The 23,846-nt window shown below is 35.5% G+C and overlaps 1 protein-coding gene across 1 annotated transcript; it reads right to left on the reverse strand.

Annotated features, from left to right (window-relative positions):
* Positions 1–781: 781 nt before the first annotated feature.
* On the reverse strand, positions 782–23,400 carry LOC306854145 (leukocyte immunoglobulin-like receptor subfamily B member 1; the record flags this gene model as incomplete). Its single annotated transcript, XM_079391967.1, has 6 exons — positions 782–789; positions 1,942–2,214; positions 6,136–6,408; positions 6,608–6,868; positions 9,933–10,199; positions 23,220–23,400. 6 exons carry the CDS (start codon positions 23,398–23,400, stop codon positions 782–784), a joined length of 1,263 nt encoding a protein of 420 aa, XP_079248093.1.
* Positions 23,401–23,846: the final 446 nt, after the last annotated feature.

A 23,846-nucleotide genomic window follows, 5' to 3' on the forward strand; every position in this document is an offset into this window, starting at 1 on the left:
TTATAAAGTCTTATGTTTACCAATCATTACGATATACATATTTTCTGTTTTAAAAGACAGCTAGTTTCCAATAACATAAACACACCAGCTCACACTAAAGCATTTAGTTAATAGACTATCAATGTGCTGAAAAGTGCAGTTACTACTTTGTAAATAATATAATATATAATTATATGATTTTGGCCCAATCATCATCCTAACCACAGCCTTTACTCTTCAGCACATTGGTAACCCCACAAACTTACACACACCAGCAACCCTTTTACATTTCAAAATATTACAACATTAAACACTAACAGATCTCCCCTATCTTAATACTGAGCAAAAACACATGAGATAACACTTTTACTCTCCTTTAACAGTCAGAAGCAAAGCATGCTGGGAACTAGAAATCTTCTGTAACTCATTCAGTGAATGTGTATATATGTGTGTGCATACATTCACAATTATATGGGAACATCTATGTGCAATATACTCAAAAAGGATCAAGCATTATGAATATTAGATTTATCTTTGTCTTCATTTCTAAATATATTTATATGTATCAATATATAGCCATATATTGTCAATGCATATATTGCTGTATATTGACAAATATAAGCACTAGTTTCCAATACATGGAAATGTATTATGTAATAAATCCCATTATATTTTGCAGTATATTCCCATATATTTTGTGTTTCCGTAAGGACCACCAAATGGTCTATACTCACATTAACAATAAATGAGTTTCAAAATGCAACAACATTGTGCATCATCTGGTTGTAAAAACCGCCTAAATTTAAATTCCTGAAGAAGAAGAAGAAACGTTCACAGGTAAGAATGTGGGTTTTTATATATTTTTAAATTTTTTTATATGTATTAACACAATATTACAGGTTTTTAAACTAAAGTACCTTTTAAATGCCGTATTATCTAACGGCTTTGTCTTGTTGTATTGTGTTAGTTTAGCCAGGGTGACCATACGTTCTCTTTTCCCTGGACATGTCCTCTTTTTGGACCAACAAAAAAATGCATCAGGCCAGGATTTCTAAATCACCCAAAATATCTGGGATTCGTCTTTTGCTTTCTAGTCGCCATTCATTGTGTGCGTTTTTGTATTAAAGCCCTGCGCGGGACAGTTTTCTGTGATTTTGCCAAGTAAGACATGTTCCTGGATCAACGTTAAATATAGACTTAACCCAATCCCTACCCCTTAATCTAACCCTACCCATAATTTATTCCTAAAATCAGTGGGAAATGATAGCTGATTAACAAGGATGTAGAAGCACCTAACCCTGGTCATGAGCCTAAAACAGATATTTCCTGAAATGTTATCCCTCAATTCTGATTGGTTGATTGGAATGTTGTTCCAGGGTCAACAAAGATGTTGATCCAGGAACATGTTGCACTTGGTATTACTTCTGACCAGTATGTGGAGCTGTTACCAAACAAAAGACCAATGAGGCTTACAAAGCTTATTTAATCAGAGAAGAATTATAGAGATATTATGACTGCTTTGATAGAGTGAAATGTGCTAATAGTTGAACAATCAAACAAACAAATAAACAAATAATAATAATAAATTAATGATATATATATATATATATATATATATATATATATATATATATATATATATAAAGATAGATAGATAGATATATGTGTATATATATATATATATATATAAAGCCTGGTTTGATGATCATATGAGCCAATTCTTTTTTTTAAATGACTAGGAGACTATGTTTTGACATCAGAATAAGGAAGATCCTGTTTTTATGCACAAAAAAGGGCAACACAAGTTTGGTGCTAGGCCCCTACAATTCTGAACCCTTTTTAACCACTTAGAAAACACTTAAAACTGCTCTAGCAGCTGAAATTGAGAAATGTTAATTAATAACACGTTGAATGTGTGTTTGTATGCACTGTTACTGTGTATGAAGAGATGATGAAGCTCACCTGATACTCTCAGTGTAACTGCATCACTGATGTGTGACCAGCGTGATCCTCCTGTCTCTGATCCTTTACAGGAGTATTTACCTGCTTCAGACTCAGTAACAAAACTGAATGTGTTTTCCTGTCCATACCTGAAAACACTTCTTGAACCTTCTTTATACCAGCTGTAGCTCCAGCTAGTGACTCCTTCAGCATATATGTCACATCTGAGAGTGACTTTCTCTCCTCTGAACACATGTTGAGCAGGTTTAATGGTCACTTTGGGTTTTGGTCTTTCTGTACAATGACAACAATTAGAAATGAAAGTAATGTGATAAATCATTTAATGAATACAAATTAAATGTGTTTTACTTTAAGAAAACTTCATTATAAAACATAACAAATCAAGTTAGACTGAAGTGTTGTTCTATTATAATCACTTAATATGTTGCTAAATCATTTTCATTGTGTTCTCATTGTTTACTTTAGTTGGGCTCTTGACCCTTGATTTTTTATTATTATATTTTATTTAGCTGCTTTAACTGAATTATAACAGCTAGACAAACAAAGAACAAAAATCATCAGGTGTTGATGATTATGTTCTAATTTAATTATTGTTTGACCTGAATCATTTAACCCATTTAAAGTCTAATCTCAGTGTTAAATGTCCTTTATTGATTACAACAGCCTCGTGTTTCGTTAAAATAGGGCCCTATGTGTTAGTTTGTGCTGCAACTATACTAAAAGTGAACTTATATCAGTGGCGTTGCGTCCATATAAGCTGCGAATGCGCCGCATACCCAGGCTTTCTGAGAGAATGAGTTCACCGGGTAATTAATATAAACATGATTATAAATTGATCCCTTGTCATTTAAGATGTGACTTAAAGCGTAATAAAGTGTTGGGAATAAGTATGTAAAATTATGTATTTGAAAACACAGTTATTTTCTGTAAATCTACGTCAGTGACGGAAACTTCCGGGTAAGCGGGTTCTCCGCTCTGTTGCTGTGACTCCTCAGGATTGTTGCGCATTCTCAGTGATTTGCTGGCCAGCTCTAATTTCATGCGCGAGGTAAGCTGTCCGCGAAGCGCTCGCCCAAGCGGAAAAATGCGCTAGCTTTTGCTGCCAGATCTCGACTGCTGAAAATTACATTGTGTTGGATGCAAAACTAACTTGACTAAATCATATGAAAAAAAAAAAAAAAACGTAACTGCAAAGCAAATTTTGAAAGTCCGCTAAAAACATATCTGGTTAGTTATTATTAGAAGATGTTATTGTCAACATGCCTAAGTAGTACATAATAATAATAAAAAAAAGGTTTATAAAAATGTGTAGGCTATAACATTTTAAATAATTAAACATCAGGAAAAAATAGGAAACATAGGCTACCTTTGTTTTCCATATACTCGCTTACAGTTAAAGTCCTTCTCTGATTTTATTGTTGTTTGCAATGTTACTTGGCAATATTTTTAATATATTATTATTAATTATTATTATTTGGTATTTTGCATGGTCTATTATTGGAGTGGTTAATCTTAGCACTCAGCATACCCGGTTAAAAAAGTCACGTTCACCACTGACTTATTGGTATACTGATAGTTTACTAATTAAATACTTGTAGCATTTTTAGTACACTTTGAAGTATAGTCTCTGTAAACTAGTTTAGTAGTTTTTTTACTGCAAGTATACTCGTAAGTTTTCTTTAAGTGAACTTTACATCATACTTTAAGTATACTACGATGTCCCTATTTAGGTGTTCATTTGTATATATTTTGTTATATGAATATCTGAACATACAAAACATCAAAAGAAAGAACAGGGTATCTGCTTGTAAACAAAACCATTTTATACTAGTTTCATGCACTCTTTTTTTTAAATACTTGAATCTGGGTAAATTTCATAAATAAAAAATAAAGATATAAACAACATTTTGAACAAAAAGCTGAAAAAATACTATCAATTGGATTCAGAATGATAGTCAAACCGTAGATGGAGTCGATCAACACCCCAAGGCTTGACAATCATTATTACCGCTTCATGGATCAACATTTTATTCCATAACGTTACACAGTTTTGATGCTGTTTTATGTCTGGTTATCATGTTAGATTACATGTGGAAGCATCTGTAGTTTTTTGGTTTCTTCTTCATTTGTGTTTTGGAAATTCTGTACAGTAGATGTGTAATAGTGCCCCTACCGTATAACGATGAAAACATTCTCGGAGCACAAGTATAGCGCTAATCAATTTTTGACTTTTTCTATGTATAAGTCAAGTATATTTAAATGTAATTTTAAGTACATTTCTGAGAAGTACATAAAAAGTAGACTGAAAGTATAAAACTTAAAAACATATTGAATTTACTCATGCAGTATATATACACAGTATATATGCACATATATAGCTCTTATGTTTACCAATCATTACGATATACATATTTTCTCTTTTAAAAGACAGCTAGTTTCCAATAACATAAACACACCAGCTCACACTAAAGCATTTAGTTAATAGACTATCAATGTGATGAAAAGTGCAGTTACTACTTTGTAAATAAAATAATATATAATTATATGGTTTTGGGCCAATCATCATCCTAACCACAGCCTCTACTCTTCAGCACATTGGTAACCCCACAAACTTACACACACCAGCAACCCTTTTACATTTCAAAATATTACAACATTAAACACTAACAGATCTCCCCTATGTTAATACTGAGCAAAAACACATGAGATAACACTTTTACTCTCCTTTAACAGTCAGAAGCAAAGCATGCTGGGAACTAGAAATCTTCTGTAACTCATTCAGTGAATGTGTATATATGTGTGTGCATACATTCACAATTATATGGGAACATCTATGTGCAATATACTCAAAAAGGATCAAGCATTATGAATATTAGATTTATCTTTGTCTTCATTTCTAAATATATTTATATGTATCAATATATAGCCATATATTGTCAATGCATATATTGCTGTATATTGACAAATATAAGCACTAGTTTCCAATACATGGAAATGTATTATGTAATAAATCCCATTATATTTTGCAGTATATTCCCATATATTTTGTGTTTCCGTAAGGACCACCATCTTGAAATGGTCTATATATCGTCACTCACAATAACAATCAATGAGTTTCAAAATGCAACAACATTGTGCATCATCTGGTTGTAAAAACCGCCTAAATTTAAATTCCTGAAGAAGAAGAAACGTTCACAGGTAAGAATGTGGGTTTTTATATATTTTTTAATTTTTTTATATGTATTAACTCAATATTACAGGTTTTTAAACTAAATTACCTTTTAAAAGCCTTATTATCTAACGGCTTTGTCTTGTTGTATTGTGTTAGTTTAGCCAGGGTGACCATACGTTCTCTTTTCCCCAGACATGTCCTCTTTTTGGACCAACAAAAAAATGCATCAGGCCAGGATTTCTAAATCACCCAAAATATCTGGGATTCGTCTTTTGCTTTCTAGTCGCCATTCATTGTGTGCGTTTTTGTATTAAAGCCCTGCGCAGGACTGTTTTCTGTGATTTTGCCAAGTAAGACATGTTCCTGGATCAACGTTAAATATAGACTTAACCCAATCCCTACCCATTAATCTAACCCTACCCATAATTTATTCCTAAAATCAGTGGAAATGATAGCTGATTAACAAGGATGTAGAAGCACCTAACCCTGATCATGAGCCTAAAACAGATATTTCCTGAAATGTTATCCCTCAATTCTGATTGGTTGATTGGAATGTTGTTCCAGGGTCAACAAAGACGTTGATCCAGGAACAAACATGTTGCACTTGGTATTACTTCTGACCAGTATGTGGAGCTGTTACCAAACAAAAGACCAATGAGGCTTACAAAGCTTATTTAAACAGAAGAATTATAGAGATATTATGACTGCTTTGATAGAGTGAAATGTGCTAATAGTTGAACAATCAAACAAACAAATAAACAAACAATATAAAGCCTGGTTTGATGATCATATGAGCCAATTTTTTATGTTTTGACATCAGAATAAGGAAGATCCTGTTTTTATGCACAAAAAAGGGCAACACAAGTTTGGTGCTAGGCCCCTACAATTCTGAACCCTTTTTAACCACTTAGAAAACACTTAAAACTGCTCTAGCAGCTGAAATTGAGAAAAGTTCATTAATAACAAGTTGAATGTGTGTTTGTATGTACTGTTACTGTGTATGAAGAGATGATGAAGCTCACCTGATACTGTCAGTGTAACTGCATCACTGATGTGTGTCCAGCGTAATCCTCCTGTCTCTGATCCTTTACAGGAGTATTTACCTGCTTCAGACTCAGCAACAAAACTGAACGTGTGTTCCTGTCGATTACTGAAAACACTTCTTGAATTATCTTTATACCAGTAGTAGCTCCATCCAGTGACTCCTTGAGCATATATGTCACATCTGAGAGTGACTGTGTCTCCTCTGAACACATGTTGAGCAGGTTTAATGGTCACTGTGGGTTTTGGTCTTTCTGTACAATGACAATAATTCACAATGAAAGTAATGTGATAAATAATTTAATGAATACAAATTAAATGTGTTTTACTGTAAGAAAACTTCATTATAAAACATAACAAATCAAGTTAGACTTAAGTATTGTTCTATTATAATCACTTAATATGTTGGTAAATCATTTTCATTGTGTTCTCAGAGAAAAGTGAAATACTTGCCATATATTGTTACTGCTGCTGGTTCACTGTAATCTGTGTAATATCCTCCTCTTCGTGCTCTGCAGCTGTACTCTCCTCCATCAGAGACTTTCACAGAATTGATTGTTTTAGTTGCAGCTCCAGTAGATTCAGGGTTTGAGTCTTTTCTCCAGAGAAACTCCCATCCATTCTGTGACTGAATCCCCTCACATCTCAGAGTAACTGAGTCTCCAGTGAACACTGAACTCTGAGTCTCAACAGTCAGAGTTGGTTTAGGAAAACCTGTCAATATAAAGTTAGTGGGAGCATGAGTTATGTAATATTCCTAAAGTTTTATAAAACTTGATATATATTCATCTATTTCTGTCTCATAAGGGTATCATTTATTGTCTGCATATATTGCACATACATGTTCCTATATAAATCTGAATATATACACACATATATATATATATTCACAGAATGAGTTACAGCTGATTTCTAATTCCCAGCATGCTTTGCTTGTGACTGTTAAAGAAGTCAATGTTAAAATTAAACATGTTTTTGCTCAATTTTAATATCGGGGAGATCTGTTAGTGTTTAATGTTGTATTATTTTGGGATTTAAGGGGGTTTCTGGTATGTTTGAGGTTTTGGGGTTGCTGTCGTTCTGAAAAGTAGAGCCTGTGGTTAGGATGATGATTGGCCAAACACCATTAAGACTATATGTTATTTCATTAAAAAATTAATAGCTGTTCAGTCTTCTGCACAGTGACAGTCTCTTTGTTAAACACTTTAGTACATGCAAGTGCGCTTTTGCTATTGTTGACTAGCAATATATGAAATATATACATGATGAGCTGTTACATTATGACCACCCTGATAGCAACCATTGAATCAATGTTAAACATTGTTTATTTGTCAGTGTTAATTACATTGAATCAAAATCACTTTTGCACCTGCAGTTACTGTTGAAATTTCATCAAACCACCACTATTGTGATCAGTGTTTGTTTTAGTTGGGCTCTTGACTCTTTGTACTTTAATGTTAGGTTTTCATTGTCACTTGTAACAATGTGCTAAAGTGCATTTGTTGAAGCAAGAAAAATTATATATATATAAAATAAAAACCTAAGCTCCAGTAGGAACAGGTGATGGTGACTGTGAACATTGTGAGGTTATTTACATTTTCACCACTTTCTGTATACTTGGCCAACAGAACATTTACGTCAGTAAAGAAAGATTAACTTCAACATTTTTTAAATTTGTCTCAACTTTATTACAGCTTGACACCCATAATACAAAGTAATCTACCCCAACATAACTTTACAACATCTCTTTCTTTAATAATGCATGTGTTTTTATATTGAAACACTATTGTAAGCACTGAAAGGGAATTAATTTAATGAAAAGCAAGAGTCAAGAGCCCAACTAAAGCAAACACTGATCACAATAATGGTGGTTTGTTGAAATTTCAACATTAATTGCAGGTGCAAAAATTATATTAATTCAATGCCATTAACATTGACAAATCAACTATTTATTTTCAATTGATTCAATGGTTTTCATCTGGTTTCTTGCTATCTGGGTTGCCATGAGTCGTTGCAATTGGTCCACAACAATGTTTGGAGACCTGGCAGCTATGCTGTTGGGATAATGGGGTCTAAAGTGTCCCGAGAAAACATTGGCAGCGGCTATTTACACCAAGTGAAAATAGCAGTATTTTTTAACGATATGCCATTTACACTAAGTGTAAATAGCTATAGATTCTATTCACACTATGTTAAAATAGCAAGATTTTCTGCTATTTATACTACTTATTGCAAATAGTGGCAATCATCTGCACCTCAGTATTGTAGTACATTATAAAACAGTACTGAGTGTAAATTATCATTTTAATTCAAATTTATTTAATGGATGCCACCTTATTGGGACAATAAAGCCCTCCCTACACCTACCCTAACCCTACCCAATACTTTATTTTCAACTTTTTGATTATTTCCTTAATTTGTATTGAAAATAAATGCCTTTCTGATGCGATATGAGATTTGAAAAGGGAGAAAAAAAATGTTTGGCAAAAGGTGGGCTCGAACTCGGGTCGATCTCGTCAAAAAGCATGCGCCTTGCCATCTACGCCACTGAAACTGAGTTTGAATTAGCTTCTTTTGTTAATGTTGACTAACCCAATCACACGTTAGTGGGTGGAGTTAGTGTAAATAGCCTTTGCCAACAAGATGGGCTATTTGCACTTAGTGTAAATAGACACTCCGGAAAACATTGCGCATGACAAAACAATACTGCCACTGTCCTGATTCCACCCGACAGTGCATCCAGGTACCACAGCCTCTGTTGGTAATCAGTGTATCCTCGCTCAGCCATCGACGTGATGCACCAGGAATCTTGATTCATCAGGCCATGCCACTTTCTAGCAATCATCCACTGTCCAATCTCCATGAATTTGGGCCTAATTCATGTGTTGTTAGTGGTGGCATGCAGTTAGCATGGGAACCCGGCTGGGCTGTCGACTAAGCAGACTCATAATCAGAAAACTGCACAGTGTGGTTCTTTCTACTGAGGTTCACTACTGTTTAGCTGCTGGTGATCTGTCACACTGTGGCCCTGTGGTTACTGTGAACAATGCACGACAGTTTCCGCTACCCTCTGGCCTCGTTGAGCTGCAGACGACACACATGTGTTGTTTAAACACCACTTTTAGATAGATTCTCACTATAGCAGCATGTGAATAACACACAAGGCGTGTTGTTTCCGAGATCAAAGTGCCGAGCGCAGCTTTTTCCATTCTGACACTGAACACTCTAAATATATCTTTGTGTAAGGGAAGTTAGGACAACATTCACCTGCGTCAGACATTTACATTCACAGTTCAAGGACAACAAAGGTGCAAAACCACCCTAGATTGGTTTCAAACCCACAACCTTTTTCACAGCAAAGAGCTTGATCTACTGTGCCACACCACCTACAGCTCTAGCAGCAGCCGATGAGACACATGAGTTACCAAAGTTTTGTGCAGGTGCAGCAGTTTACAACAGAATCCAAAATGGCAAAGAGGTCAACACTGGGAAAATTGGTCTTATAATTAGAAACAATTTTTTTTTACAATTTTACAATGTCTCATTCTCAAGACTTCAGAAACTGAAATCATCTTCATTTTGAAATCAGTATAAGAATCCTATTTTTAGGCAAAGATTCAAAGTTATAAAAAGGGCAACACAAGTTTGGAGCTAAGCCCCTAAAAATCTGATCACTTTTTAACCTTTGAAAAAACAGTTAAGAAAACTGCTCTGGGAGCTGAAAGTGAGAAATCACTCACGTGTGTTTGTTTGTGTATGAAGAGACGATCAAACTCACCTGATACTGTCAGTGTAACTGCATCACTGCGGTCAGACCCGTGTGATCCTTTAAATCCATAACAGGAGTATTCACCTGAATCAGACTCAGTAACAGAACTGAATGTGTGTTCCTGTCCATACCTGAAAACATTGCTTAAACCTTCTTTATACCAGATGTAGCTCCAGCTAGTGACTCCTTGAGCATATATGTCACATCTGAGAGTGACCGTCTCTCCTCTGAACACATGTTGAGCAGGTTTAATGGTCACTTTTGGTTTTGGTCTTTCTGTACAATGACAACAATTCACAATGAAAGTAATGTGATAAATGATTTAATGAATACAAATCAAATGTATTTAACTGTAAGAACACTTGATTGTAAAATATGACAAATCATGTGATAATATAATTGAAAAAAATAATAATAAAATGAGCTGTATTTACTGTATAAACACAGTTGATTGCAAAACACACATGTTTGACTGTTGTTTTCCATAGCTGTTATATTCACTTATTTAGTGTCTTATGAAACAGTTTCACTAATTTCTCAGGGATGTTCACTATAAAAATAAATTAATAAAAAAAAAAAAACAGTGAAATTGCACCACAGCGTGCCAAACATTTACCATCAATGGAAATAATGGTTAAAGATCATTAAAAAAACAGTCAGTGACTGGCACAAGCAGCTGCCAAACTGATCAGATGAAGTTTGGCGATGGTGTAATCATCATTATAGTGGCCTGATTCACTGATCTCATCCAGAGTCTAAACTGTGAGTATATTATTTAGATTGATTAATTTCACATTATTGTAGCCCTGGAATATCACTGCATAAAATCTGCTTTGACATAAAAAAAAGTAATTATACAACAATTATTTGAACAGGATCATGTAAAGTCACAAAAAAGCTTTTCGTTGATTACCAGCATTGTTGAGATCCATGTGCTGATTTTTGATATTTGTGTGACACAAAAAACAACTCAAAATGCTTACTATATAATGAATTTTTAAAAATCGGAATATTTGATTTTCATAATATCACAAGATTATAGGATCAAATTCCCACCAAATGTATTGCATCACGTATAAAAAATAACAAATGTGAAACCAAAATTTAGAAACACAGGTAAAGTTGTTGCAAAATTTTTTAAAATGAAAGCAAAGTTTTCAGAATAGCAATTCTAACTGCAACGTTTGGAAAAGAAAGTGCAGAACGTGGAAATGAGCGGAAGGGAAAAACAGCATAAGCACAAAAAAGTGTGAGCAGAAAATATCTCAGAGCAAAAAAATAGAGAAACATAACCAATGAAAACATGATTTTGCATGCAATTCAAATACAATACAATACATTTTTTTTATCCACAACCATTGATAGCTATTCTGAAAACGTTGCTTTCATTTTTTAATTTTGTGCAATATAATTTTACTAGCATTTTTTAATTTTGGTTTCATACTTGTTATTTACATTGTTGTTTTTTATATATATTAAAAATGCGGCATGAAAATACAGTATTTTTTTCTGTATTAAAATGTCAATTACTGTAATTTGTCCTTAATGTTTAATACTTAAAATAACAGCCGAGTAGTTAATTTAGAGACACTTTTATGGAATTTTGACTACAAATTAAAATAAAAGGGAAAAAATTTGTTATTTTACAGTTTTCTTTGTTTTTTTACAGTGTTCATTAGGGCAGTCGTGGAGAGTAGAGAGTAGAGAGTTGGACTTGTAACCCGAAGGTTGTGGGTTTGAGTCTCGTGTCCGGCAGGGATTGTAGGTGGGGGGAGTGAATAACTAACACTCTCTCCACCCTCAAGACCCTTGAGCAAGGCACCGAACCCCCCACTGCTCCGGGTGGATGTTCACTACTGTGTGTACACTTGGATGGGTTAATGCAGAGCACAAATTCCGAGTATGGGTCACCATACTTGGCCACACACCACTTCCCTTCCCTTCATTATGTGAGGAAATATATTCACTGCGTATTGTCACTGCTAGTCACAACACACAAATAACTTGTTAAAAAGATGCATTTATAATCAATAAAAATCACAACGCTATTTTCACAGCTAGTTTGTAACAGTGTAGAATCACTCGTATGTGAATATGTGATAAAAATGTATTCACCTTCAGTTTGTCCAGAGTGGATGTTTGAAATCAGCACTAAAACACAAAAAGAAATTGTCAGCATTGAGCTGATACTGTGTACATTACATTAGCCATATGAAAAAAAATAAAATAAAATGAAATGCATGGCAGCACATGGTACCAAACATTTACCATCAATGGTAATAATGATTAAAGAATGTAAAATTATTATTTTTTTTAAATTAAAACACGTAAATGACTAGTAGAAGCGGCTGCCAAACAAAAATTGTAAATATAAGGTAAACATCCATTTATATATATTTTTTTACATATTAAAAGAAAGAAAAAACCCCCCCGCTGTTACTGCCTTTAAATAAAGCAACATGCAGCACAACATTCAATATTTCTTCTTCTTCTCCTGGACTAAAGCCCAGTCTCTACACTTCAGCACAATGATAACCCACAAAACTCAGACAACACAAACCCTTTCAATCCCAACAGAACACTTATATCATAATACTTAAAATAACAGCCGAGGAGTAAATGTAGAGATAACTTCACAGAGTTCTGACTACAATTTAAAATAAAAGAAAACAACCTGAAAAAAGCAGTTTCATTTTATTTTTGTACAGTGTATAGTGAATATATAGTTAAAGCATCTGTGCAAACAAAACAAACAAACAAAGAAAAAAATCCACAAAACTGATTCATTACAAAGCACAAAAACTGACTGACTGAACAAACATTTCTCTTTCACAAACCAAACTATATGCACGCCTGCTTACTCAAGCTTAGTTTTTACTCCTATATGGCAGAATTTGACAATCTGGTAGCAGAATGAAGAAGAAAAAACATATATGAACAATTATCATCCACTGAAATACATGCACAGAAAGCAATACTCACAGAGCACAAGAGGAAGTTGACTGAGCTCCATACTGACCGAATAATGACAGACAGTTAAAGACACAGACTGTGTTAAAACCTCAAGACTTCCTGATACCTGCAGTCAGATCCAACATAAGGACACATTAAACACATACAAATGTCTCCTGTGTTAGAGAAAATATTTATAATGTTAATAATCTTGTAAGATTTTCAGAAAATGTTAAACCGACTTACGTGCAAGTTTTTGACAGAAATGTTGTTGTGATTCAGTTTCAAACAGAACAGCATCTATTTGGCATTGAGAAGCAATATTCTTGTATGAACAAGGAAAATTTTATAATAGTTTGATAGATCTTTATTTTAATTTTGGTATTAACTTTATTTAAAACTCTTTATAAGTAAAGAAATGATCAGCTGCTGTTCTCACACTGTTTAACATCGCCAAGCACAAAACAGATCACACCATAACACAACTATGAGCTCGTCTCTATCTGTTTCTGTTCTCTCAGACCTCTGACACTGATGGTGTTGAGTTTGGCTCTGATATATTTGTGCCTGTGAATACACCGGTTAACCTTCGCCCCCCATTGTGGGCCTCACAGGTGAAAATAACCTACCTAAATTAAAATGGTAACAGTTCCTGCCAAAGTGTGCTACACAAACAAATTAGGTATCTTTGGAAAGAAGACACTCTAGGCTTTACTATCTATCATCCAGAGTTGATAATGCTCAAAAAGATAAAAAGTTATACACACAGACGTGCCTTGAAAACTGTTTTTCATATACAAATACATGAAATAAGTCCTGGAGCAATCCAGAAAAGTAATGTATTGAAAGCCACTGCTACAACACCGTGCTGTTTTTTACCACAATTTATTCCATAACAGACGCGAACAATAACTCTCTGAAGAAATGAAACGTAAACAAAGGAATATTCATCCTTATTACAACGTTATTGTTTCGCTGGACTAAAAGTGCTCGCTGGGATGTTGTTCTGTGGACCCTTACCTCTCTAACTAAACTGGGATTTCAGCAGTGGACGCGTTTTTGACTCGTTATTACAATGATAAAGGTACGTACAGCTTTTTTATTCTGCCTGTTTTGATGTGTACTGCTTACACAAATATAGCAAATACATTACTTATAAGCTTTCCATCGAAAAACAGCGATCTGTCGTCGATGCTTGAGGCTTTGACCTTCAGAATGATATATAGTTAGTCAAGATTAATGATATTCTTTCATGTTAAATTCATTCATAAACATTAAACTAGTGGGGAAAAAAACGCTTCAGTGCGCCGTTGCTCTGGCAAACGTTAATAATCATACAGCAAGACAAGGGATGTAGATCAATGGATTTAAAAATTATTATACCTGTTCATCTTAAGCAACCTGGCTACTTAATGATTAAAACAATTATTTTAGTACTTTTTGAAGAAACGTTTGGGGAAAAAAATGCTCTGGTTACAAACTTAACATTGCCCTGCACACAAGCTCATTGGCAAAACGTTGGGCCCTTAGCACTGGCCCTGCGCAGGCAGCCCTCATTTAGCCTCCAGGAAGCCTAAGCGCTGTTTTATTGAAAATATTTGTTTGTAGTTTGAAATATTTGTTTGTAGTTTGAAGTCACCGTTATGGAGGTAAGTGCTTGCTTTAGTTGGGTTCCTGACCCTTGACTTTTTCAAATACTTTGTAAAAAAATGTAATTTATCCAAATATATTAAAGCAGGACAAAATGTAATGCAGTGGCATTCTAGGGCTACTATAAAGCAAAATTAACAAACCTAAATAATGTTCTCATCTCAGCCTCTGGATGATATCAGTGAATCATCAATAAATAACCATCAACATCTGATCAGTTTGGTTTTTCACAACTTTTGCTATAACAAATGTGCTTCAGAAACACATAGTTCTAACAACCAGAATAGCATTAAAATGAAGAAGTCAAGGGTCAAGAGCACAACTAAAGCAAACACTGATCGCCACGATGGTGACATCATTTTAACCAATAAAACATCAAAATCTGATCCTCTGTAATTCTCAATAACAGCAGGTGTTCATCACTAATGCACAATCATCATTTAATTAGTCACTTAATTATTTCATTAACTTTAACTCTTTGATGACTTGGTATTTGACTCGAGACGTGCTTGTGATTGAAAGGAATGTCTTGGTTCCTCCTCTGGTGAAATCAGCTGCTGAGTTCATGGGTGGAATAAACATATGGGCAGGACTTTTACTTTCTGACCCCTGGACTCAAGTAGGGCTCGCTGCATTCTGCGGTGGACATCCAACCCCCCCCCCCCCCCACATCCAAGTGTGACGTCACAAGCTACATCCATACCAATACAGACACGCCCACGTCAAAACGTTATGTCAGAAACCACGCCCCTATCACATACGTCACCTCTTGTGATTCCCTGTACCGGGAAACCTGGAAGTAAGGTTAGGTCGAAGCAATTTACAGCCGTTTCGGGGATCTAAATAAAATAATGTTGCCTTTCGTTTTACTAATACATGTTTTCTTATTTCTTTAAAGGATGTCTAGGCTAAAATGGCACAGCTTAAATCTAAATATATTTAATATGTCTAATGTACAGAGCTGATTTCGTCATCACAACAGCCTAAAAAACACTTGCATTGGTTGATTAAATTAAGCTAATTGTGATAAAAAAAACTCTACACCTTACCTTATTGAACCTTATTATAATGAGATAAATGATCATTTATCAAATATATGTTTTATAAGAGATATGTTCCAACTATAATAAATGAACAGCTGAATGATCAGATAAACAGTTCTTGAAATGCAGTACACAGACATACATAAACTACATAGAGATTATTTGCCTTGTTAGATTATTCACAGAAACCTGGCATGGACTTTCAAGCCTTGTTCAGCAACACCATTTGATATGAATGTGTCCAGCTCCTCCGGATACTCAAACAATCAGAATAATGTATTGTACAGATGTGCTATATACAAATTATGCAAGGGAATGTGGATAGATGTATGATATATTAAATCAAAAACATATGTATAATAAATATAAGTATGGATAGTTTAGTATTGCACGTTTTATTGCACAGTGGGGAGAACATTTAACTGTTTGTGAGGTAGATATGGCCTGAGGGAAGAAACTGTTCCTGTGTCTGGTCGTTCTGGTGCTCAGAGCTCTGTAGCGTCGACCAGACGGTAACAGTTCAAAGAGGAAGTGTGCTGGATGTGAGGGGTCCAGAGTGATTTTACCAGACCTTTTGCTCACTCTGGATAAGTACAGTTCTTGGAGAGTGGAGAGGGTTGTACCAATGATTCGCTCAGCAGTCTGGACTACTCTCCGTAGTCTTCTGAGGTCAGATTTGGTAGCTGAGCTGAACCAGACAGTTATTGAAGTGCAGAGGACGGATTCAATGAAAGCAGAGTAGAATTGTTTCAGCAGCTCCTGTGGCAGGTTGAACTTCCTCAGCTGGCGAAGAAAGTACAACCTCTGCTGGGCCTTTTTAGCAATAGAGTCAATATGATTGTCCCACTTCAGGTCCTGAGATATTAATAAAAAGACATCTCTTGCTTCATCCGATTCGACCCCAGGTAGTCTTTGATGGCATTTTGTTGATTTTTACTGTCCATCTGGAGTAAGACAGGCCTTTCACCTCCCCACAGAATAACTCACGGTGACTCTGTATCCAGCACAACACTGAGCCAATGTCCTCTTGGCACTCCTGTTAAAAATACAGATTACGCGTGTGTTGGTCCACTAAATATTTGTCATACTAAATAGTATTTACCTCATCATTTTGCATACAAGAATATTTATTATTTTAAACCACAAAAATCAATCACTACAGTATCTAGAGAAATGCTCCCACCGTTCCTCCATACCTTTCTTTACTGTTGAAACTGCAGCAGGAACACCTCATCCCGGCAGAACTGCTCTGCATCAGGCTAGGACCAAAACTGCGTAGAATGCTATAAAACAAGACAAATTATGTGATCTTTCCATGAATATAGAATAATGCAAAGATAATTTGTCACAAACAGTTATCCAGCAATTCATAGTGAAATGATGCAGTTGCTCAACCAAGTTACTGTGCAAGGGTACTGTGATCAGTGTATATCATTAAAAATATAATATGTATGCGAGTGAGTGTTTTGTGTGTGTGTGTGTGTGTGTCTCTCTCTGTGTCTCTGTGTGTGTGTGTGTGTGTGGGGTGGTAAGTACATGTGTGAGTCGGTGAGATGAGTGTTATAAAAAAATTGCACATTCAGTCAACATTTATTATATATTGTAACAATCAGTGAAGTAATAAATATATAGCGCACTGATTTTTATGACATAAAATGAACACATTTTTTAATAACCCTTTTTTTTTTATAATAGCTACATAACACTCTTACCTACTCATATACACACTCTATCCCTCTCACATTTGGTATTTGACTCGAGACTTGCTTGTGATTGAAAGGAATGACTTGGTTCCTCCTCTGGTGAAATCAGCTGCTGAGTTTGAAAGTGTATATGTATTTACCTCTCCCCACACATAGTGTTGCTTTCGTCAACGAAAATTATGACTAAATATCGTTGTCAACGAACCTTTATCACGTGACGAAAATGAGACGAGACGCAACGTAAATGCTGGTCATGTGACGATGACTATAATTAATTGTATAATGCAATATTGTTGACGAATAAAAACGAGACTAAATGTGGTTTACAAAGTAAAAACTATGCTAAAATGTCTCTTCATTTTCGTTGACCAAAACGAGACGAAACGAAATGTTATAACGTTATTGCGTCTCGTTTAGTCGCGTTATTATTATTATTTTGCAGTATTTCTGTTTCCGGTGTCTCACTTCATGTCGCACTGTGCAGACGCAGACGACGTCACTTCCTCAAACCTCACTCGCGCCATTATTTAGAAGAAGACAACAAAGTTAAGTCTGACACAGAGAAAGGGACCGTTGGCAGCCAGCCGGGGTTCGTCTTTGGGAGATGTGTGTGTACTTCTAACGTGTTTGGTTGGTAAAATAAATGTTGTAAATTAAAATCAGAGCGTCTTCCGTGTCTGGAATGGATGTATCCTTGAGTCTATAAGGTAACAATAATATAAGAAGATAACCTTGTTTGAAATGGGTTTGGCTAAAATAAAATTTTGGTTTCGTCTATACTACTAGGTACATATACTATATTGACTGGGTTAAATAGAATTACTAAAAAGAGACTAAAATACAATTTTTATTGACGAAAACTAGACTAAATGTCATCAGTTTTCGTCGACTAAAACTAGACGAAAATAGTCATGGATAATTCTGACTAAAATAATTCTGACAGTTTTTTGTGCTTTCTTGTAGCTCAAATAGTAGAGCATGGCGCTAGCAACGCCAAGATCATGGGTTCGATTCCCAGGGAAAGCAAGAGCTGATCAAATGTAAAAACTGTAACTTGAATGCAATGTAAGTCATCTGCTAAATGCATAAATGTAAAATAAGACTAAAATGCTCAGACTTTTAGTTGACTGAAACTTGACTAGACTCAAAAGAGTATGAAAGTGACTAAAACTAAAATGACAGCTTCACACAAAGACGAGACTAAAACTAAAATTAAAACAGGCCGCCAAAAACAACACTACCCACACACAATATTTTTAATGACACTGATCACAGAACCCTTGCACAGTATCTTGGTTGAGGAACCACATCATTTCACTGTCTTGCTGGATAACGCACACATATTTATATGTTAGTGATATCTAAGTAGTAACGTGCCTGTGTACAGTTCAAAACACACAAGCATGCTGAACTGTTGTTTACACACATGCACACAAATGATACACACATTCAAGTTATCAAGTTTTAAGTCTCCGTAAAGACCAAAGATGTTTTTTTTTTTACTTACCAACACAGCAAACTTCTTATTAGCAGTTTGCAAATAATTAGACTAATTAGAATAAACAACACAGAGTGATTTCTCTCTTTGGATATTGACTGAAACTCACCAACTACTAAACAACCCCCCCCCCAAAAAAATGAAACATATAGCATCATAACGGTAAAGAGTTTTGGGTCAGGCTTTTTGACATGAACACTTATCATACGATCCACAACAGTGGTGACAATAAATATTCATACTGCAGAGCATGATGGGAGTTTTGTACTATGGTGTTACTCAGCATGCATTGCAGTGTGAAGCGTTTTGTTGATTGTCACCATTGTTGAGATTCATATGCCTATTCTTGATGTCTGTGTGTGTCTATATGATGCAGTCGTTTAAAAAAATATTCTGCGCATGGATTTAAACGTGTTCTTGATAACTGTTTGCTGCAGCATTTGATTCAAATACTGTAATATTAGAGGGTTAAAGAGAATAAAAAAACTCATATGGTGTATGTAATCAGGCTAGTTCATAATGCTTGTCTCATCACATTGAAGCAACTACTATGCGCTCGAAGTAAAATAAACAGACTTTTTTGCTTTACAACAACGTAAGCATCGTAGCACTGATTTAAATTAATATCAAAATATAAGAGATAAAGAAGGTGTTGATAATTTTCCACGGCACACCCAACAACCTGTAACAGCACACTGGTTGAGAAACTGCTCTGGATCTCAACAGTCTGGCTTTATTTAGGCTATTTCATACAAAACGTCTTATTGAAAATTAACAGAGATTTAGATGTTGATGTTTTATTAAAAGTAATAGTTTCAATAATAGTTTGAATTGGGCTCTTGACCCTTGAATTTTTAACATTACGTTTTAGCACAATGGTAACCCAGAAAACTAGAGTATGTGTTTCGGTCCAGGAGAAGACTAAGAAACATTGATGTTATACTGCATGCTGTTTTATTTAAATGCAGTAACTGTGTAGCTGCTGATGCCATGATAATTACTTTAGCTCATGTATATGTGTTGTTATTAGCTTATGTTTAACTGCAAAATATTTATATTTTACAGAGAATATTTCACAAAAATAATCCAGGAAATGGTTGTAAAGTAATAGTATTTTTCTAAAACTTGTAAGAAAAAATTTAATAGGCCTCTACCAAATATACAGAAGCATCTATTTATTTCTAAATGTAAGCATCTAAATGTAAATGTGAACAAGCTAATCAATAGGTGTGTTCGACTTGAAGCGACACTGTGCAGAATGATCAGTGTATGACATCAAAGTACCGCGAGAGCGATTCGAAAGCATAACGATCCATATCTGCTCTCTTATCACTCTCGCGGTACTGTGATGTCATACACTGATCATTCTGAGCAGCGCCACAAGCCAACATGATTTGTGTGTGTGTGTGTGGGGGTGGAAGTATATAAACAAAGGAACATGTAGAAATGTACAACAGACATAACAATATTAGAAAACGATAATGATAATAATAATGATGATGATAATAGTAATAGCATTAATAACAAAAATTGGAGGATGGAGGATGAGGAAGGTGATAAGTAATAATAGTAATAGTAGTAGCAATAATAATAATAATAATAATAATGGACTCATCAGAAATGAGAAGAAAGTTGGAGGATGAGGAAGATGACAAATAGCAATAATAATAGTATTAATTAGTAATCAGTAATAGTAGCAATAATAACAACATTAACAATAAAGTAATTCATCAGGAACAAGGGGGGGGGGGTTTGTAGGGGAGTCATATAGACCTTTTTAGATTTATTTTTACTTTACAAGGTGCCTGCTCAAGGAACAAGTGCCTGTGGTCCGGTCACATACACTCCCCATTTACATCCCGAAGACTCTGTACAAGCCTCTGCTTCCGCAGCCGATGTTCTTCATCTGTCCATCTTAAAATCAAATAAAGGTAGCACTCACACTACCAATTATCTGTCTGTCATCTATATGTTTCTGTCTATCCAATCTATTCACTTATATTCTTTAGGTCCGGAAGACACAAGTGCTGCTGTACGAGCCTCTGCTTCAGCAACCGATACACTTCATCTGCCTGTCTCAAAATCAAACAAAATTCGCTACAAGATTAAAGGTATTTCCCTTAATGTCAGTTTTGCTTGCTTATATAACACATTCTTGTTTTTTTCAGTCGCTTTGGTGCATTTCTCAAATCAGAAATGAAATTTTCAATACTTGTTCAACCTCCACATCATCTAGTCACTTGTTCACATCATAAAAAGTTTGAAAAAGTTGTGATTGCTTTGGTACTTTCATGCAATTGATTATGTGCATTTGTCTGCAGTTTCCTACATTATTAGTTGGTAAAGTTATATTGCTCAAAATGTATTACATGGTTCTCTGTCCTTTAGTCTTACCCCTCAAAAAATTTAGATAATAATAATTAACTATAACTGACAATTAATAACAAATTGTCAGTCATCATCTAGACCTATATGTTGGGGCCATATGTACACTGAGCAGTGTTCATTGAGCAATGTACCATTAAACAGCATTTTAAGAATTAATTTATTATTACAGTTTTTCTCAGTTGCTTTGGTACATTTCTCGAATCATTCTTGACATTTGCAAAACAGTAAGTGCATTTCTCAAAACAACTCGTACAAATAGCACACTGTTACGAATCCTGGCCATGCACTTCAGTTTACTCACCACCAGAGGTCACCCGCTCACCACATGGACTTTTACACTACACAGCACACTAGACTCAGTTTCCCACAATCCATTGCACTGACGACTTGCACAGCTGTTCACTATTTCGCCCACACCTGATCACCATTTCACAATCACCATCACTCTATTTAAGCCTGGGACTTGCTCTTGCTCACCGCCGAGTATTGTTAGCCTGTCTACTCTACGGAGCGGTTTCTGGTCATAGTGGTCCTGTTTGTTTTCCTGGTTCTGATTCCTGCCTGGTTTCCTGGTTTATTCTCTCTGCCTTGCCCCCTGGATATTGTACGCCGATCATCGACCCTCGCTTGTTCCACGGATTGCTCTGTATTGCCTCTGCCATACCTGTCTGCTGTTATTTGACCCTGCCTGTCTTGACCATGTTTTACAATAAAGCTTTGCAAATGGATCCGTACATCTCACGTCTCGTCAGCCCCGTAACACACACCACTATGGATTTCCTGCAAAAGCCAGTCTCTTGCTCAAAATACTTAGTTCATCTCTCAAAAATAAATATCTGTGTCAATGAACATGTCAGTGCCCTCAGAATGACAAGTCCTTGTGTCATTGTGTATGGATAAGACAGTCAAATGAATTAGTCATGTTGCCAATATAACAGTATACTCTGGAGGGATATTCTGACAGTTGCTGTACTGAAATGTAGAAGGCTGCACTTCTTATGTATGCCATATTTCCTTTCAAAAGTACAAATTTATACATTACTGTATGTGGGATATTGATTGAAATAGATGTTTAATCTCTAAATGTTTGAATTATTGAGGATATGGTTGATCTCCCAATTTTTATCTGCACCCTTCAGCCATTGATAAGCCCATGATTGACAACATTATTTCATCTGATATGCACCTCTGTCCTTGACCTCTTCTTCCTCTTCCTCTGTTTTGCCTCTGTACACTTCCATGAATCCTTACTCTTCTTCCTCTCTGCTGTTGTCCCTGATCGTTTTCTGGATGTTCATCCATCGTCAGAATTTGAAACTTTTGTGGTTTCCTCTGTCTATATATGCTTTCCAATTGAAGGGTCATGAAATCATTGGTACAACCCTCCCCAGTCTCCAAGAGCTGTACTTATCCAGAGTGAGCAAAAGGGCTGGTAAAATCACTCTGGACCCCTCACACCCAGCACACTCCCTCTTTGAACTGTTACCGTCTGTTCGACGCTACAGAGCTCTGAGCACCAGAACGACCAGACACAGGAACAGTTTCTTCCCTCAGGCAATCCATCTCATGAACACTCAACAATAAACGTGGAACACACAACTATAATACATTATGCTGACACTTTTATTCCATCTCTTATTCTTTTAGTCTCCCATTGAAAGAGAAGAGGAGTAATAAATAGAGCGAAAGAGACATTGTGCAACATATTTAATAACTAAAGCAGAAGCATATCATCTTCATCAGAGCTCAGATCAGTACTGCTTGAGTACAGGGCTTCCGAGTGTTCTGGCCAGCTGGAATATTCACATTCTTCAACAGTAATATGTTCGGTTATAGTGTTTATTGCCTGATAAATTGTTTTTACAGTGTCCTGGTGAGCTTTTAGCTGATGTAATTTTCTCTGCAACACACACTGAAGTCCTTGAACACCATCATCTGGAAGATTCCAGGGGTTAACAAATACACAAACACATAACAATTAAGTTAATATCTCATGTGGGATGAGGAAATAATGAAAACATGGTTATATTTTTATATATATATATAAAAAAAACATTCTTACCACCTGAAATGGTGGTATCAAGCAAACTGTTCGGTTTGTGTTCCTGATAAAGCCAGTGCTGCTTTGCCTCATGAACAAGGATAGTCTGTTCTTCCTCTAGTCGTTGAATTACCATCACCTTGTCAAAGACCTTCTTCTTTGTCGAGAGGTTAACATCATCTACATAATACAGGTAAATCATGTAAGTGAGAGAGACATATTGACTAAGCATTTTAATGCAAATAATGTTAATTGTTATGCATCAGTGACCTTGCTCTGTTAGCTGCCAGGGGAAAACATAGGGTGCTTCTCATTTCTTATTTGTGCATCCTCGTTTCCTTTCCTCGCTTCCTTTCCTCGTGTCTTAGCTCCACCTCTTCAGGATGCGAGGGGAAGGACACAGGGAAAAGACGCGAGGACGGAAGCAAGTGAAATGATATATCCTCGCTCCCTTTAGCGTCACTTCAAAGCGTCGTCAAGTAATGATGACTCTACACCGCTGGATTTAGCTTGCATATCGGGATTCTTGATCATTAGAGATAATTATTATTTATATTGTAACCGTTTCAACCTCCACAAAAGACCACATTTGTTCTTATTTTTTTATATTACCAGTTATTATTAACAATGAATTATTCACAGTTATTA

Source organism: Barbus barbus (genome assembly GCF_936440315.1).
Source record: "Barbus barbus genome assembly, chromosome: 34".
In the NCBI taxonomy this organism is placed as follows: Eukaryota; Metazoa; Chordata; class Actinopteri; order Cypriniformes; family Cyprinidae; genus Barbus; species Barbus barbus.